Source organism: Amphiura filiformis, chromosome 20 (genome assembly GCF_039555335.1).
Source record: "Amphiura filiformis chromosome 20, Afil_fr2py, whole genome shotgun sequence".
In the NCBI taxonomy this organism is placed as follows: Eukaryota; Metazoa; Echinodermata; class Ophiuroidea; order Amphilepidida; family Amphiuridae; genus Amphiura; species Amphiura filiformis.
Window position 1 is genome coordinate 3,635,011 of NC_092647.1, and position 20,291 is coordinate 3,655,301.

The 20,291-nt window shown below is 37.2% G+C and overlaps 1 protein-coding gene across 1 annotated transcript in view; it reads right to left on the minus strand.

The window, feature by feature from the left end:
• Positions 1-20,291, minus strand: part of LOC140142649 (unconventional myosin-Va-like) — a 281,256-nt gene that overhangs the window by 25,131 nt on the left and 235,834 nt on the right. The window contains exons 31-32 of the mRNA XM_072164650.1: positions 12,505-12,625; positions 2,749-2,826 (exon numbers count right to left, since the gene is read on the minus strand). Coding sequence (XP_072020751.1) covers positions 2,749-2,826; positions 12,505-12,625 — 199 coding nt within the window. The remainder of the gene's footprint in view (positions 1-2,748; positions 2,827-12,504; positions 12,626-20,291) is intronic.

Genomic DNA, 20,291 nt, shown 5'->3' on the forward strand with positions numbered 1-20,291 from the left:
TAATGTTTTTGATTGTATCTCAAAATGGGAAATGCCGACTTTACGACAAGTTTGTGGTGGATGGGCACATATCTGGTCAGTATCACTGCAATTAATACATCCCTGTACATCTATAGCTTGTAACCTGTATCCAGGTTCATGTCATATTCTTCAAAACCGGCTATTCCAGTTGAAATCCATACACCCCTTGTGGAAGACATGATCTTAATCTTCCACACAGGGAGTGTGAATTTCAAATGATGATTGCCTGAATGGGTGACTCCATTTGAAATCTACACCCCCTGTGTGGGAGATTAGATCATGTCCTCCATATGGGGGCGTATAGATTCAACTAGAATAGCCCATTGCTCCAGCTGTTTGGATATTTTCTAAAATAACAAATTGTGTATCACGGTGGCCCATAGAACTGTGCTTAACTTCCAGGTTAGTGTAACAAACCTACTATGTAGGCCATTTGTTCTTACTGCCTAAACAAAACATACGTCGGGCCTAAAATTTCAATGGAATTATGAGAAAAATATGAGCTTTCAGCTGATACCAAAATTTGTATTTTAAAGGAGTATGTGTGGGGGTGTGGGTGTATGTTTGAGGGGTAGGGCTGTCAACGGGTCACCCACTCTTAACCCAAATTTTGGTTTGAATCATTTTGCGCCCTTCCTATTACTGTAAAGGTTGGTTGAAAGCCAGTCTTGAACCCAACTTGCACCCTTTCACCCGACCAAACACGATCTTGGACCTGGTCAGTGTAAAGGAGACAGCACACTCGGGAGTTAATCACAGATGTTACCTTGTACATTGGGCTGTGTCTACATTTGGATTTTAGATTGCACTTCCCTTTTCCTTTCAATCAAAAAGGTTGGATGATTTAGAGCTTACATGTCACATTCCGACAATTTTGCAACTTTCCAGAAAAAAGTGTAAAAACTGTAAATTTCCTTATTTCAAATTGGTATCAGTGTGCTACAAGTGCAATTTGGGGGAGTTGCTTTTCTGCAGGAAGGACGGAAGGCATAAAATAAAGAAGGCACAATCCAATATATTTTAAAGTGACTTTGCAGTTCTGTATCAATAAGATCTTGCATATTCTATGAGTAACTCCCATACTGATACTCTTACATTTCACACCTAAGAGATATGGCATTAGATTAGCCTCAATTTTTATTAAGACAAACACCACCTGTATGACACAGACGAAGTAAACCTGCTGTCTTTGTTGTGGTTTTGCTCATTCTGCCCAAATCAAACTAGAGGTGCGTACATGCGAAGCACGGTCATGCTGATATCAAACATGGGGTGTTTGAATGCGAAGTAAGGTCATGATTGGCCGATTGAAGATTGGAATCTTACAGGCTGATTATGATAAATGATTGTGCGCAGGGGTGTGTGAGTGTGTAAGTTGTAGTGTGTATATGTACATACTGCATCTAAAGGGGTGGCTTTGTCAGCACTGTACAACAGTGGACAAAACAGGAACTGTGGACACAGATGGTGTTTCTAGATGTAAAATGCCATAAGAAAGAATTATAGCTGATGACCTCAGTTGATGAAGGCAAGTCTGCAATTGGATAGTAAAACTGTCAAACCACATCCCTGTTAAGGCAAAGCAACCTCAAAACATGTGTCCACAGTTGAATAGTAAACACTCTATAGTGTGTATAAGTCGGCTTTTGCAGATGTAATGGGTGTGCGAACATATGTGCTAACAATTCCTGAAGGGATCCAAAGAAGGAATTTTACAATACTTCAGTACCTCATTGAGCAAAAAAAAGTGTTCTGCACGTAATTATACATTAATCTTCCTGCATGTAGCGTCGTAAAATTATCAAGTTCGGAAACGGTTCGCCTTGAAAAACAAAACCAAATGGCTCCCAAGTCTAAGTTAATTGAACGCATGGATATCATTCTCACTCTGCCTTGCACACATCGTTAAGATATAACCATGTGACTCACAAAACCTTGTTATCTTTCCGCTCGCAGCACTTTTCTGCTCCCATTTGTGGGGTAATTTATCAAAAAAAAGTTTCAACAAGGGAGATTTCTTCCCTTTAAAGTTACACTAAAAATGTGGATGTCTTTACCAACAGGTAGTTACACTGTACTTTTGTTCTATATTTAACCTGGTCGGCATGCCATACAACTATAATCTGGTTTTATTCAACTTTACTTACCCAAACCCAACAAAACTTTACACAACCTGTACTAAAATGATAAGTTTCCGACTAAAATTGGACAGGCTATTTTGATACATGTTTCCAGAAAATTTATCAAAGAATATATTTAGGTCTTTCAAAGCATGTGCCTGAAACAGATGTGCCTTGGTAGTGTTGAGTATATTTATACATGTAATTCAATATTGCTGGTAAATTGACCAGAGCTATAAAACTAGTATGCTGAGGCTCACAGGAATTACATCCTGAGGTACACTCTTTTTCTACTTCATCATAAATGCATGTCACAGCAAAAGTGCAATTTTAAACTTGAGGTGTAAGAACAGAATTGCACAGAGGTACAATTTTCTTCCACAGTTCAAGAATCAGTCTTGATTCTTGGAATCACCTGATTCGCACAAATCACCTACTGTTTTGCTAAATTTTGAAACAAGTTATCATACAGCAATCAACTTCAATTTCCGCCAAATCTTTGTACAAAAATCTTTGTGAGAATTGATTTGCAGATTCTCACAAAGATTCCAACTCTATTAAGGGTCACCCTTTGAGTTGTATGCATTCTTGTTGCTATCTTACATACCAGGTTTTCATTGGTTAGTCTTGAGATTTCATGTTGTGCTACTTGGTTGACTCGGGCCTCTGGAGTAAGCTGTAAGTTCTGGAAGACAAAAAGAGAAACAAATAAAAGACATTTATCATCACATGTACCCACATTTTTTTTGTAAGATCTAAACTGTGGTGTAACCACACAGAGCAAAGGAAAAGAGAAAATTGTAAGTTAATTTGAAGGGGAAAAGATGATAATCCATGGTGAATCGGTTCTTTTTGACCAAATATCCAGTAACTCGGACATTACACCCCAGTAAAGTGCTTTAATCACACAGAACAAAGGAAAAGATAAAATTTTAAGCAAATTTCATGGGGAAAAGATAATAATCCATGGTAAATCGGTTCTTTTTGACCAAATATCCCCTAACTTGGACATTTTACCCCAGTAAAGGGCTTTACCCACGCAGAGCAAAGAAAAAGATAAAATTTTCAGTAAATGTCACGGGGAAAAAATGATAATCCATGGTGAATCGGTTCTTTTTGACCAAATATCCCCTAACTCGGACATTATACCCCAGTAAAGGGCTTTCACCCCTCAGAACAAACTGTGTTGGCTATGCACCTGGACCATGTATTGACTGTGATATCAAATAATACAGAAACTTAAGAAACAGGTGCTCGTAGAGACTGAATATTGATGCCCTGGTCAATTACTGATATGACAAACACTGTACAGTGAAGATTGTGCAGTCATGGTTAAGTACCTAATGAGGGTAACACAGAGACGTGTGTGGGTGTGGCGAGACAGGGGAGGCAGTCCAATTCCCAAAACACTGTGCAAGTATCATACAGAGATGCCTGTGGCCTGAAGTGACTTTGCAGGAAAAGCCCCAAAAAAGGCTGAAAATAAATAAAGGTGCGGAATTTCGGAGTAACATAAAGCCTGAAATCAGGCAATTGCCTGAAAACTGGCATCCCTGATCATAACTTTGATTAACCTAGGGAAAGTAAAACCTCATCCCTGCCAAATTCACACTATGGTATGTCTCGTCTCAAGTTGAGAGTAGCGGCATGTTGGATTTTGAAGTGGTAGATTCAATTTGCGTGCATTACCAAATTCTGAGAGGTGTATAAACATCCGTAGAAGGGCGATTTGTCCGTACGCTGGTGACAGAACCGCGTAAACGCACTAATTCGAATCTGCCACTGCAAAATCCAACATGGCATTACTCTCAACTTGAGATGAGACACATCATAGAAATCCTTGTCTAGTGTCCTGATGACTTCACATCTGGGACCCATATTATAAAGCCTTACAATCAATGATTCAATTACCACATGAAAACCCTATCAAATCTACCTTGAGAATCAGTCTCCTTCCATAATGGGCTATTCCATTTAAAATCCACACCACCCCTGTGGAAGATTTTGGAAATATCTTCTACAGAGGGAGTATGAATTTCAAATGGAATGAGCAAATTGGGCAATTCCATTTGTTTGTTTGTTTGTTTGTTTTATTTCTTCTTTAACCTGGGACACTCAATCAGTTGAAAACACAATTAATCATCTGTTCTTCCTTGAGGCCCAGGAATTTCATACACCCTCTGAGAAAGATTCAACCTGAATCTTCCACAAAGGTAGGATGAGTTTCAAATGGAGCTGTTAATGTGTTCATTCCATTTGAAATTCATCCTCCCCCTGTAGAAGATATTTCTGAAATCTTCCACAGGGGTAGTGTGCATTATAAATGTAACAGCCTAATTCGGTTAAAAAGAGCACTGATTCTATTTGAGCACACATTCAAACCCCAAGATTCAAACTTTAGTGTCCATACAAACCAGATAATTATTGGCTTCATTCATCCAACGATGATCAAATCGAGCATTCCCGATTAATAAATTGCACTCCATTTGAGCAGGATCCAAACCTCCATGACCCTCACTATGGACCACAATGGTCTCATTCCAGTGACATAGTTCAATAACCTCAATTAAACAATCATAGTGCAAAATTTGACCTCAAGTTGAAGAGAATGCATTTTTATACTCAAATTTTCAAAGGTCATTCAATGAATGTACAAATGTATTGGGGTTACAGAACTATGCACTGATAGATGAGCATGTTGTGGATCCTAGTGCCTTCAGATTACACATTATGTCCATATTGCCTAGCCCCCACAAAACCTTGTACATCTCCTCATCCAGACATCCAAGGACAAGAGAATCAAGTCCCCATACACTCACCACTGACATTGACACTAACAAGACTTTCAATTCCGACACACAAGTCAACTATTCAATTATACGGACAGGAAAACCAGGATAAACACACGTAATTGAAAAACTGCCCCAAGACAGTATGAGGGAAATCTGGCCTTTTCAAATGGCTAGGTCAACCAGGGCTGACTGACTTGGATAGCAAAGAAACACAGTTTGCATCCAAAGAATTGTGAGAAATTATATCAAGGACTGTATTCATATGCTATACCAAGGATAAGAATCATCACTCAGGTCTTTCAACAGCTTCTAAGAAGTGTCATACATTGTTCCCATCATTTTATTAACTCTGCTTGTCCTGAATTTGACCTCAATACACATAAAACTAAACTCTTTTGTAAGCTACAGAAGTTTCACCAAATTGTGTTGTTTGCTTTTGACCACTTGACATGTGAGATATTGCCTGTCAGTATGTGTGCAAATTATGTGCAATTTCCATTGTTCTTTGCCCTCCAGTGTGCATACGCATCATAGTTTGCTCAGGGCACATGCATTTCAAATCGCCCACCACATTTCATATAGTACAAGAAAGCCATTGAACAGTGTAACAGCTCGTTCAAGAATATTGATAGACCAGTCCCTTGCCTTTGTTTTGTTGATAAACAATGATGTCGAGTGGTCTATAGCCTGGAATTATGAATAAGCATTAGCTATTGAGTTAAGCAAGCTATTTCAACAACTAATAATTTGCCTGTCTCAAGAGCAAACTGGAGTGAGCTAACGGCATGCATGACAGAAGGTTCGGTAGCTACCAAAGAAAGTGCTCCTGAGAACAACTAGGCCACTCCTTTTTAGCTGATGCAAAAGACTTGTCTGAATATGGCTTGCATGCAAAAGGACTGTCTGAATATGGCTCGAGAATCTATGCCCCAACCCTTCTAGAGGATCACTTAAATTGCAGGAGTGTATCAAAGAAGGAAAAACTTTGTATCCTTTAAGTAAAAACAAAAATAAAACCAGCTGGTTGTTTGTTCTTGATTATAAGACTGATATGCCAGCAAACTGACCTGCTTATTGAGCAAGGTACACTGAAAATCACAGATGCCCTTGTTAAGTAAACAATATTTTGATTACCTGATGAAAGGGCCACTGGACACTGACAAAGATTGTATCAGCCATATCCAGTAAGTATAAACAGATTGGATTGAGTCCTACATAATATAAGAAAGCAGGATGCTGCCACATGCACTACAATCCTTCATGATACCAGTAAAGAAATATACATCGCACTGTATGACACATTGTGTGAATACATGAGCTCTTTCTGGATTTTCTTCTTCTTTTTAGAGTGTGTGGTAGGGTGAGAGGACATGTGTTCTTAGTTATATGACTGATATTAAAGTAAGTTGACCTGCTTCTTGGGCAAGTTACACTAAAAATCACAGATGCCCTTGCTAAGTAAACAATATTTTGATTACCTGATGAAAGGGCCACTGGACACTGACAAAGATTGTATCAGCCATGTCCAGCAAATACAAGTATAATCAGCTTGAATCAAGTTCCTACCTTGGAATGTTGCATTAACCAGAATCTCTCATACTACCAGTGAACACATAGTGCATGGCATAATGCATTGTATGAATACATGAGAAGTTCATTTAACGTTTTCTTCTTTCTAGGAGGATGGAGTCAGATAGGGAGGGATGTAATAGATCAAAGATATCCTGAAAACACAGAATGAACCTGAAGCATGAAAACACTGAATGAGGTATAAAATTCAGTAGCTGTTTTCATATTGGGTAAAATCCTATTCTGCAAAAAAGACAACATGCAAGTCTCACAGGGTTATTCCGGTTGAATCCTGACCCCTATGGAAGACATGATCTTAATCTACCACATAAGGAGTGTGAATTACAAATGGGGTTACCTGAATGGGCGACTCCATTTGAAATCTACACTCCCTGTGTGGCAGCTTATGCTCACATCTTCAACAGGGGGTGTGTGGATTTCAACTGGAATGGCCCTTAGCATATAATGTCTTTCCTCTGTTTGGTGACTAGTATGTTCATTTCCTAAACTATAATCCCATGCACCTTTAAACATCAACATTCTGAATGACAACTTGCAGTGTATTGCGGAAAAACGGTGGAGTGGGCCATATCAAGAATGCACAGAGGGCACAGTTAAGGAAACAGTTGGGTACTGATCAAAGCAACCTGCCTACAGATCAACTTTTTTGTTTCCTACTCGAGGCAGATGCATATATACGTAAAAAGGAACCTTCCTGAAGTCACGCACTTCCCCTAGTACTTTTGTCACCTATATTAAATCATTTCAACAGCTACCATAACAGGTTTTTGTCACTGCCGTAAGGTTTGTTGTGCTACCAATCGCGTAAATGTTCCCCAAAAAGGAAGTTGGCCGGTGGGCGAATTTTACTCATTATAGATTTAGTTGGAGGATACCTGCAACAGTTTTATATCTTTTGAGGAGGAAGCCATAATGATTTACCGTTTTCCTGATATAGAAGAAGTAATTTGCTCTGAGCGTATGGATTCTAAAACAAGAAATAACTAATTCTGGTCTGGCTTTACTCACCACCCAAATACGGACTTGAATAAACAGACTCTTCACTGTAGAACATGCATGATTAATCAGTGAAAAGAAAATCTACTGATGTTCCTTTAGCCTCAAACAATTAGTTTACACCGTGATACTTCTCTAGTTTACCAATCTGATACTTTTAAGTTGTGGGCTAGTTTCTAACGCTCCAAAGTCAAAGACTTTTTTCCAATATCCCCAGTATAATTCAATCTTAGCCTCATATCCTGATGATCAAAGATAAAAGCTTACCTATCAATCATGTTTCCATCATTCCAGAAAGAAATCTAATCGGGTAAATCAGGTTTGTATTTCATCTTAACCCAGTTCTAAAACAAAATGCCACTTCCGCTAGCTGATGCGCTTGAAGTAAAGGTCTTAAAGGTATACCCTTTTGACAAAACCCAAGGTAAATAGTCCATATATTCTTCATGCAGTTTAAAGCAAGACTAGGTTACATAAAGATGTTAGGTAAGTTTGTACTCATTTGAAGATATTTTTACCATCCTCCAAAAGATAATGAAAGCATGCAATTCCTAAAAATGTGTAATACTACAAGAGAAGCAGACTCTTCAACTCATGACCGGTGCTAGCTTGGGGATGGCTGGCTAACTTTAGCATTCCCTACACAATTTGCTGTAAGCTTAACTAAATTGGGATAAATCCCGATATGAATCTGCAGAGATAAAATGGTGAATGATGTACAGGTGGTGCCAATTATTACAACATACCCTCTGTGTATGGATACTGTATGCAAAGGATGAGCTTGGAATGAATAGACGCTAGCATAAAATGTCTGTAACATTTTACAGGGTTCCTACACCTTGAAGCCTTTAAACTTCAAGGACTTTTCAGGGACTTTCAAGGTCCAAAAGCATGATTTTTAAGGACTTACCACAACACAAAAAGCTGCATATTAACGAAAGTGACAGCTCCTCTCCACTCCCCAAATTTTGTCAAAATTACACTTTGGTAAAATTCCATTTTTCAAGGACTTTCAAGGGCCTTGTGCAAATTTCCAGGACTTTCAAGGCCTTGAAAAGATGTTTTCAAATTCAAGGACTCTCAAGGACCACGGGAACCCTGAAAATAGCTAGGAACACCAGACTCATCTCAAGTAGAGATTGCTTCACATAGCTCTACAAAAAGAAACCCTGGACAGTATCCCTGTTGTGTGGCTCCTATAAGCAGAGGATGTATTTGACACTAGTATGATTGACAAGCCTGTATCTATAAAACTTATCAGAGCCATTTTTTTAATCTTTTAAACAAATCTGCAAAAATATGAACAGAAGCAGAAGATGCACTGTGAAATTTCATGAAGCTTAACCTAATTGAAGATATATCTGATGGATCTACAAATGCTAGTACTGAATTGCACAATCCAATATAATCAACACTTCGACTCAACACTTCGACTGTGTTATGGATAGGCTCATTTTTTTCCAACAATTTCTTGACCAAAACTCATTTTTGACAAAAAGTAATATTATTGACCAAATATCATATTTTCATCAAGACAAGATTCTGAAAACATAATAATGATATAAAATTGGATCGGTTGAGCCCATATTTATTGGTCGAGCTATGAGTTTTAAAATATTGGACGAGACGTAGTCGAGTACAATATTTTACAACTCATAGCGAGACCAATAAATATTATGTAGCATCAATTTTATCATTATTATGTTTTGATCCAATATTTTCACACACTTGGATCCATCAAAACATAATAATGATAAAATTTGGATGGTTTTTTCACCCGATAAAAATGTATTGGTCTTGCTATGAGTTTTAAAATACTGGACTCGTCTACGTCTTGTCCAATATTTTAAAATATGTCTTGTAATATATTTTAAAAACTCATAACTCGACCAATAAATTTGTGTATTGTGTTCAAACCATCCAATTTTAAACCAAACGTTTTTGATACAAATAATTGGATTGTTTTAAAGCTAATATGGAGAAGAAGAGTATATTTAAAATAAATCAAACTAATAAAGAAAAAGTTGTCTATAATATCTTCTTTCTCATTTTGAAAAAAAAAAGATTATTAAAGTACTCCTTTCCTTCAAATAAATACAACCATGCCTTGTTACTGCTTTAAGAAAAACTCCTTTGTGTAACCTAAACCATTTCTCGAAGCACTTTTTGAAATAAACAGAAAGACGCCAAATTGTCAAAATTAAAAGGGAAACCAATGGCCATATGCAAACCATTACAATGTCACTAATAGATCTGCAGAGTGAAGGGAAACTGCGGAGGACATATGACAAGAACACTCTGCAGGAAATTACCCTAGAAAGCACGGAGACAGGATGCCTACCTCCACGGACCTACGTCAAGATTACACCATGATGACCGACCACGCTACATGTACCTTGCTCAAACTGACAATTTGTGAAGGCTATAAATAGGTGGGTGAGTTGAAATGGAAAATTTGGAGATTGCGATGATGCTTGCTATTTTTGGAAAACTTACTAAAATGAAACATAATTCTGGGGTAGTATAGACACACCTAACGGGTTAGGTACTATAGGTTTTAAAAAGAAATGGTTTCTTTGTAAATGTCTACTTACAAAAATAAAAAAAGTATATTTTTGGAGTTGAAATTTAAAAATAGAATTGGTGCTTCAAAGCCCGAGCCTGTTATGCCCACTATTTGTGGAAATGTTACGGAAATTAAATCTAATTCTGGAGAGGTGGAAACATGAGAAGGAGTTGAGTGCAACACAGGTTTTGAAAAATGTGTTACATTTTTTATTTAATGTGACTTTCAAGAGTTGAAACTTTGATGCAGCTGGTACTTAGTCTGATAGACGGGGGTGGGGGGTTGTCACATGGAACCCTCTTTACCTGAACGCAATCTTGAATCTGAGAACAAATCACCATTCTGCACTGCACTGAGGAGGTCTCAAATCAGTAGACACAAATAACTGAGCAAGTATAGAAACATTTTGTGTGCACACTGCACAGGCAAGTCAAAACTGCAACGCCATTTGAATTATCAATGAAATACAGACGGACTAAGTAAATGTCAGTATAACTGACAACTTTGGATAAGTTCTTCCTCACCAGATATGGTCTATTCCAGTTGAAGTCCATACACCCCCTATGCTAGTCATGAACTTAATACAGGGAGTGTGAATTTCATATGGGGTTACCGGAATGGGTACCTCCGTTTGTAATCTACACCCTCTGTGTGGGGGATTAAGGTCATGTCTTCCATAGGGGGTGTATGGATTTCAATTGGCATAGCCTAACACGATATGCTAGTTGCTATGCACAAAAACGCATTATACATGAAGCAGCTATTCAATTCTACTTCACATCATTGTCTGTATCACATATCTCAAAAGGCTGCCTTGTGTGACTATTATTTTCACTGTTGCACTTTATATTGTTATTTGATATTTGAGCACGCTTCTCTCTTCGTGAACGGACATGAGGTTGTAATATTGTGATAATACCTCAAAATTAATATACAAAGTTAACTTAATGGTGTATATCATCACAATAAGATGACAATACTAAAAACATCACAAAAGGCAGCCTTTTAAAATACGACAGTATGTGAAGCAGACGACGACATAAGATATACACGCACACAATGCAATGCAGCACGGAGGAGACAAACAAAAGTTAACAAAGCAACTTCTTTTCTACTGTAACTTTGTGATGACATCTTCAGATCAACTGAAAGAAAGATCATCCACAGGAAGGTCTGATGATAACATCAAAGCCTGTTGATGGATCCGTTTTCCTCTTTCCGTTGCAATTTTAGTCTCTCTGCTGTCTTTTTTCACCAAAAGGCTTATCATTGATTGAACTTTATACTTCTCCCAAAAAAGTTGTCATTGCAAACTTTCTTGTAAATTGATGTGGCAATGTTTGTCACAACAACATACACTAGGATCCACAACATGCTCATCTATCAGGGCACAATTCTTTAACCCCAATACATTTGTACATTCATTGAATGACCTTTGAAAATTTGAGTACAAAAACTCATGCACTGCAATTTTAGGTCAAATTTTGCACTCTGATTATTTAATTGAGGTTATTGAACTATGCCATTGGGATGAGGCCAAAGTGATATGCAAGCAACATCAAACTATGTATTAGCCCATAAACTTGGAGCCCATACTGGTATCGATGCATACTGATATGGGCTCATATTCTGACTTCTGTAATTAGGGAAGCCCTTTTTGTGTGAAAATATTTTTGTTTCATACTTTCCCTTTGGAAAATTTTCCCTTTGGAAAATTCAATCAATCTTGAGCCAAAGTTTCCCAAAACATACACTTTTTGAGGAAAATTTGTCAACTCGAGGATCATACAGAAATGGGTCCCGATTTTGGCAAAAGGGGTATAAATATGGGTCTCACTTCCACACCGAACCAAACTAGAGTATGCATAGAACATGGCACTACAGATCACAAAACAATTAAGGTACCAGTCATGTTTTACCCATGTATATCCTAAACAAAGACAGATATGTCATAATTAGAATCAGCAACCAATAGCTGCATCGTTTAGCTCAGATTTTTAATAAGGCCTCATTCGTTAAAATAGTTAAACCAAAAGACACAATGATCCAAAATCCCAAAGATCCAAATTCAAAAGTTGCAATTTGCTCCATTGCATACCTTGAAGTGTTCTCGAAAAAGAAAACTAGTAGACAGTGCTTCCATTGATTAGCCCATTAAAGCTAGCGCTGTATTTTCCATTGATTAGAACATAAATGTGTAACTTTTGATTTTGTTACTTCCTTGGGTCTTAGATCATCATTTCTTTAATTCTCAACCAATTTCAACAAATGAGGTCTTAAATCAATGCTAAAGGGTACATGTACTGGCTGTTTGTTTTAATTTTGACATATTTCTTTTTGTTTATGATATACAGTGCTGAACATAAATGGTATCTTAAATTTTGTTGCGGTCTGTATAATTATAAAGTGACAAACATACCTGTCCAATTATCTCTTGCTGCCTCTCGTTATCCTGCCGTAACTTGTCCATTTCTTCTCTGAGTTGTTGTACTTCATGTTCATGGTTCTTCTTCAGTGCTTCAATCTCCTTCTCCAGAATTCTATAATACAAATTGGTAAAATAATAGAGAGAAAATGATTGGCTGCGAGCATCAAGACACACATATAGTCTCAGTTCTAACATTATTTAAGGCTGCATTTGTGTTCAATGTCTTCCGGAAAATAGTGTTAAAATAATTTGACAAAAAGATGAATATTATGTTGAGTAAATGAGATCAGAAAAAAAGTTTGCAAAGCTATTATTAGAGTCAATATTCAAACTGGCTAGTTTGGAAAAAATACTATATCTCATAGCCTATATATATGGACACTTCATATTTTTATTTATAGAACAAGATATTAAAGTATATAAATAAACAAACAAATAAATAAATAAATAAATACATGATATCAAAACAAGAATATTAATCAACCCTGGCAATTCCATGCAACCGTTGTTATCGCACCTCACAGAGACATTAATCACAAGTTTTTTTAATAAATATAATCAAATAACAAAAAATGCGTATACAAAGTAATATAGAATTAGAGCAGGACCATAGACACACTTGTTAATAATCATGGCATATAAAAAAGATGAGAGATGTCGATTAAGATAGCTATAAAGATTATACAAATGTAATGTGATAGAGTCAAATAAGTCGTTTGTCGGTAAAATTGATTATAACTACTGTATTATCTTACAATGTTTCTAATTGGATGGTTAAGAGATATATCAATCAGAGTGACCAATTAAATTGCAGCTTATAAATGTATAAGCTTGATTCTCTTCAGCCCTACCACCATTCTTACCATGTTGCTGATTGGCTCAAAAAAATCATTACAGACTTCTTGTACCAATTTCATGGTGTTTAGATGTGGATTAAAAAAATATTTGTATCTCAAAAATGGTATGTCTAAATTTGATTGTAATTTCAAAATATTATAAAGAAAACTTAAATGAGAAATTTGAAAACGACTTATTATGCTAAATCACATCACAAATTTGACCAGGTTAGTTTCAACTACATGTACAAGTGAATGGTGTGATAATCCTGTGAAAGTTACACTATGGGCTATTATGGGTGAAATCCATACACCCCCTATGGAAGACATGATCTTAATCTTCCACACAGGGAGTGTAATATTCAAATAGAGTGACCTTTTCAGGTAACCCCATTTAAAATTCACACTCCCTGTGTGGAAGATTAAGGTTATGTCTCCCATACATAGTGTATGGATTTCAACTGGAATATCCCTGTGTGTGTTCAGATTCCATACATGTGAAGCACTCATAGTGTACCTATGGAGTACTGCCCATGGTACCAACTACTTTTATACCACTGGAGTCCATGTGCAGTGAGATTTCAGTTGGATAAATTGTCCTCTTTTTCCCATTTTTCTTTTCATTTATTTACACAGTAGTATATGGTAATCAAACTATTTTTATTTCATGATAGGTAACCATTACGTGACCCCCAGGAGGTATTCAATGAAAGTATCTGGCTGTGTAAACTGAATTTCATGCAGAATATACTTAAACTTCAATATTATTTTCTACATTTAAAAAAGGCATAAAAACCTTACAAAAAACAATTAAACAGTGCTGAAAACAAATTCTATATATCGTACACGCTTCAGACATTAACTAAAACAAACCATGCAATTATATAAAACAAACAAACAAACAAATACACAGCACACATTTACCACTACTACTAAGTTCAACTTCACACATTCCACCACAAACAGGTACAATCTTCAAAGTCACAAAACAATACCCTCAAACCATTTTCTACAGGTTTTCCTTTTACTATAAAACAATATTTTTCACCCTCTAAATATTCTACTTGTTCTATATTTGAAGTCATCGATTAAGTTGATTGCACTATAGGTTTCAGGTCAAGAAACCTGATATTTGGATAGGGTTAATATTAGCCCAATACACGTAGACAGCAAGTCTGGATGCTCCACTGCATATACACTGCAGAGGAAGCGCAAGACAGAACGATAACTTTCCTATTTTATCTCTAGCTTTCTTCCTTCTTCACGATCAAATTTTACAGAGTCATGCTTTCTTTTCTACTCGCTTACAGTAAAAGACAGATTCAATTAGTATTTATTTAAGTATTTCTTCAACCTTTTTTGATATGGATAGGATAGTACAGGAAACTTTCAATATGGCATATCGTTGTAGGTGATTTTTGACTGACTTAATGATTGAATGAAGTAACAAACGTTAAGATACCAAAAGATTTGATTTTCTAACGTCTTTGCATACCGTAAAAACTCAATAGTTTGTATGTGCTTATTATCAAGAAAACATGAACAGTGCTTTACTAACTGAGCTAATGGGGTTGAGATTGAAGGTTAACTTGTTCATATATAATTGTGTATCGATGATTTGCTCAAAACTCTTTACTTTTGTGGATGGGGCGCCTAAACACTGAAAAGTTTTTGCAACACTGGCTCTAAGAAAGAATTTTTCACAGCAGGTTAATTTCCTTTGCCTACCAAGCGATAAGTGGCTCTGACCAGACATGCTCAAAGTAAGGCAACACCTGCCTACCAAAGAACTGGTGGCTCTGAAAAGAGTTGTTCATTGTCCAGTACGTAAAGTTATCAAACCCATTATTTTTAAATAGACAAAGAGCAGCTTACTATGAACAGCTTTTTCAATCGTAGGTACTCATGTGGCAGCTATATACGCCCATAACTCCTAATATTTTTGTTCTGAAAAAGTCAGAACTAATTCTGAAAACATATTTACATATTTAAACTGGACTGACAGCCAAACCATTGATTCCCAAAACTTGCATTATAAATAACCATCCAACAGCTTCTCCAGCATGATGATTAAGGGCTGAAATCACAACTTTATAGTTAGATGGAAAAGGTAATTCCCTGCACTTTTTGCAAGCAACACAATAACATCAGGAATAGAACAAAGACAATAAACTTAACCTTTATAAAGGTTTGAACCTAAAGGGAGTAACCATGGGGTGGCGAAAGACACTGTCCCCTCATAAGACCGTTTCAGGAAAAATCAGGATAAAAATTCATGTTAACTCAGCCCATTTTGGATCCTGTTCCCTTCCAGCTCGGACGCACAAAGTTCTCAATAACCGGGATTTTGAACCCTTGGAACAATTAAGCTTGTTATGTAGCCTCAGAATAAAGACCATAAACTGCACTGCAGGGGTATGAACCTACAAGCATGTATATTTGAACCAGTAATGCGGAGCTTTTCTGACGACGACAAAACTCGGGCTTCCGTTTCCCGTGCTACATCTCCCGTTTTGTATTTCATCTATTGCTCCAGCATCCCAAGAGACACTACATCTCTTAACAAACCCAAATCCTCCCCAAGTGCACACTAGGATCCACAACATGCTCATCTATCAGGGCACAGTTCTTTAACCCCAATACATGTGTACATTCATTGAATGACCTTTGAAAATTTGAGTACAAAAACTCATACTCTTCAACTTGAGGTCAAATTTTGCACTATGATTGTTTAATTGAGGTTATTGAACTATGCCACTGGAATGAGGCCATTGTGGTCCATAGTGGCAGAACACACAAAAACACACCTGAAAATATATCTATACCAGGCTCTCACAATATTTTCTCAAAGATTCTAAGTAAACACGGACGACGAAAGATCACTAAACTTTGTGATTTGACAGATGCGAGTTGATATGACGGGATTATGCTGTCCCACTCACTCACTGGCAGGACTTCCTTGATGTAAAAATAGGTTATTGATAAGGAAGAACTTCAAAATAACCAGGCATGCAATCACAGTCTCGGATACATACAGCCAGCCTCTGTCACAAACAGATAGCTGGGATGGGTAAGTGTGCCAAGTTTAAGAACGGCATGGTGTCATCCCTACTTTTCAACCGTTAAAATGTTACTTTTGGTATCAGTGTACCTTTTGAAAACAAATTACACAAATGAAATACTTCCATCTACAAGCATATATGAAGAGCTTAGTTTCAAAACCACTTACACCCACTTTCCCAATTTTGAGAACACATCAAAAAAACATCAAAATAATCACTGGGTGTTTTTCAACAAAAGCAGTTTTTGGCAGGATGCTCATCCTACACAAGCATCCCGCCAAAACCTGCTTTTGTTGCAAAACCCATATATCAGTGATTTTTTGATGATTTTTGATGTGTTCTCAAAAATGGGCAAGTGGATGTAAGGGTTTTGAAACTAAGCTCTTCATATGCTCTAAATAAGTGCGTTTGTTTTACAAAAGGCAGATTCCCTCCACAAAAACATTACTTGGAGCTTGGGCAACTTCATTACTGATACAGGCAGCTGTGCAAACAAGTATTATTGACTGAAGGTGCAATTGGAATCAACAGAGCAGTGAAATCTTCCACAGGGTGGTGTGTGGATTTAAAATGTAAATGTCATCATTTACATATCTTTTGAGTAGCAGAGAGCTTCTACATCCATGCAGCATATCACATTTGGAATTCGTAATTAATCTTCACTAAAGACGACACATCAAGTGGCACTTAATGCTCTACATGCTAGCCATAGGCTTCAACATTAAAAAGAGTCAAAATTATGAGATATTTTCTCAAAATATCAAGAGCTAACTGAACCAATACTAGGCTTGTTTGTACTCATTTTAGTGCATTTTTCATGCCGATTCCAAATATGGTCATGAAAATTCACAATTTTGAAATTTTTGAATTGAAAAAAAATTTGAAGCTTGTCGTCTGCAGCTGATGCCTGTATAGAGAGATTTATGTTCTCAAATTAAACCTGTGTAACCTTCTCTCACTAAATCAGTGTGACATAATAGGCAAACCAAGTTGGACACATTCAAGTTTGAATTTGAACTTTGTTGAAAGTTTCGTCACAACTAGTACTGAATCACTTGTTTCTAAGATATGAACATTATTTTGCTATATTTGCTTAAAATGGGACGGGGGACAAAGAATACAAAACAAAGCCTACCAGTGTTCAAAATAAGCCAAATCATCACGGGCCAAATTCCAATGTTAGACTGGTCCATTTTTGTGTGACACTTACGGTAAAAGTTCAGACTCAAAAAAATCAACAACAGGTAATGCCATGGATTGATATTGAAGTCAGTATTGAGTCTGTCATGCTGACTTTGGTGACCATATGGAAGACATGACCTTAATCTTCCACACAGGGAGTGTGAATTTCATATGGGATTAAGGTAATGTCTTCCGTGGGGGGGGGTGTAGATTTCAACAGGAATAGCCCTGTACATCAGGCAAGTAGTAACAAGGGTGCTGTTACTTGTCAGCATATCCAGTTGTATATTTGAGCAATGCTCCTTTCTTTATTCAAATTTCACCCAAAGTTGCTAAAGCTGAATTTTATATACTTTAATAGTGTTTACAGAAAAGTGAATCACACGCAAGTTCCCCAAAATAAACTTTTTCTGCATACTGAGCATGTGTGTGATTTGCTTTTAAGTATAAAAATTCAGCTTAATTTTAAGGAACCTGAACGAGTATGCACTAAGCAATTATGACCACGACCAGATGATAGGAAAGGTGGGGAAGCTGTGAACCATAGCCATTGAACCAACCTGTGCCATGCATGCACAAGTTGAGAGTGATATTGCTACAAGTTTGATGTGCACTAAGTCATCAACATTTACTCCAAACCTCAAATCCGGTGTCTTGAGTGTACCTTATGAGTAACAAGGTCAGACAAACCACACTTATTTGCTGGCTTCAAATCTTGCTCATAGCTTATAAGCTTTAAGTGACAATTAGCGATAGCATTTTGCCAACAGCAAAGTGGGTGTTATAGTGCAACTGAAAGGCGCTTGGCAAGAAAGCAACCTCATCTACATGTGACAAACAAACAGTCCAACCAGTGTAAAGATTTTCAAGTGAGAACATTGTGAGGCCGGTCGGGTGCAGATCCGTCGGAACACGCTTTTCAATACGGAATAAATGCTAACCTCATCGTTGTGACATCATCCAAGCAGCAAAGTTAATTTCCTATTGAAAAAGCGTTATCCGATGGATCTGCTATTCTGTTGTGATGCTGTCACACCGTCTTGCTCCAAAAATCAACTTGACTACAACTAATCTATGGATCCTAAAATTTGCACTTTTCCCTTGTTTGACCACAATCAATTCTAATTTTGGTCTCAAACAGGCTTATCTATAAACCAAAGATGCAAACTGAAGTCTTGGTTTATTGCATCCCTTTGTTGAACCTGGGGATGGATGTGCTGGGGCTGCCAAGTTGCACCAACTGACCCATGGTATGCCACTGAGTCCAACTAAGTTTCTACATATGTCAAGGAAGTACAGTCTTAGAAGGGCATGTAATCTGTAAACCTTCTTATTGACCAGCACTACAATACTGAAATATCAGGCGGCGGATGACATGATCGAGCCGGCAACTCGTGAAACCGCCCGGCTGTATGGCATTTTCCATGTACTCGGTTAGTTTTATGGGGTTCATTATCGAACCCCAACGGTTTTAGCTTGTAATTATATTATTTATCAACATAGGCCTATTTGTTTGTGATATTTCAAGCGTTTTAAAATTTCAAAATAATCCCATTCAATTACACGGTTGACGATGAAAATTTACTGAATTTAGGGACTGCACGTCATACACCACCTGGAAATATCTAAATATCAGCGATAGTGCCATTCCAGCAGGTTATGGTGCAAATGCTTGAAATCCAAAAAGTAAATAACTGACTTTCATCTATCTTCACTGCAGTTTGACTCTCTGCTAATTCTTAACTCCAACAGGCAACATTCTCCTAAAATTAAGGTGTATACAAAATCCAATTGGATGGCTCCAACCGGTTTACTATCCAAAATAAAAAAATCCCACCTGTGCCTTTCTCAGGCACACATAGTAAGAAATCCTCTGGAATAACCTTGAACCACAACTATCCAACATCATTCATTCAAAAAATGAGTCATACAATGATTACAAATATGATGAAAAAACTACATACTGAATGAACTGTATTTCATCGAACAGCGTAATGGCGTGTAGATCGAGCATATTGGCCGACAGAAACTGGTCAAAATTATTCCCCTCGTTCATACTCGGCGACGACAACTCCGAATTATAGCCATTGTCTTCCAGCAGGACGCTCGGCGATGTAAACTCCGGAAAGGTAATCCCATCGACATTGTCTTCCAGCAGAACACTCGGCGATGTAAACTGTGGAAAGGTGGTCCCCTCATACAGTAGAGTCATCTTTAAGCACTGATACTCCAATTCTATATAGAGAATTTACGCCGTAGTAACATATGCCGAGCCACAAATATATATATCCTTCCTACTTGGTGAGTTAGTCCGACTATGCACAAGTATGAAAAACCTCAACTGTCATCCAGTAAAGGAGGAACTACTATGAAATGAACTGCCTGATTTGAGAATAGTTATTTTCCTGGCAAGAGCATCCAGTGTCCTGCTTTATATGATTGGTTAGCAGTAGATCCTGTGCTTTGCATAATTCCTACTGACGCTTCCAGATCCTGCCGGTTATTTTTCTTCACCTGGCTGGTTGCCAGGCAACCAGTGATTAATTTTTCAACTAGCCTGTTTCTAGCGTACCATGGAACTTCTTCCTTAAACTTTGTAAGGGTATTAATAAATATCTTGGGATTTTTAATTAAAAAAGTGGATAAATATATACTTGGGTCTATAAATAAATATTTTAGGGTTTGATGATCTTGGGAT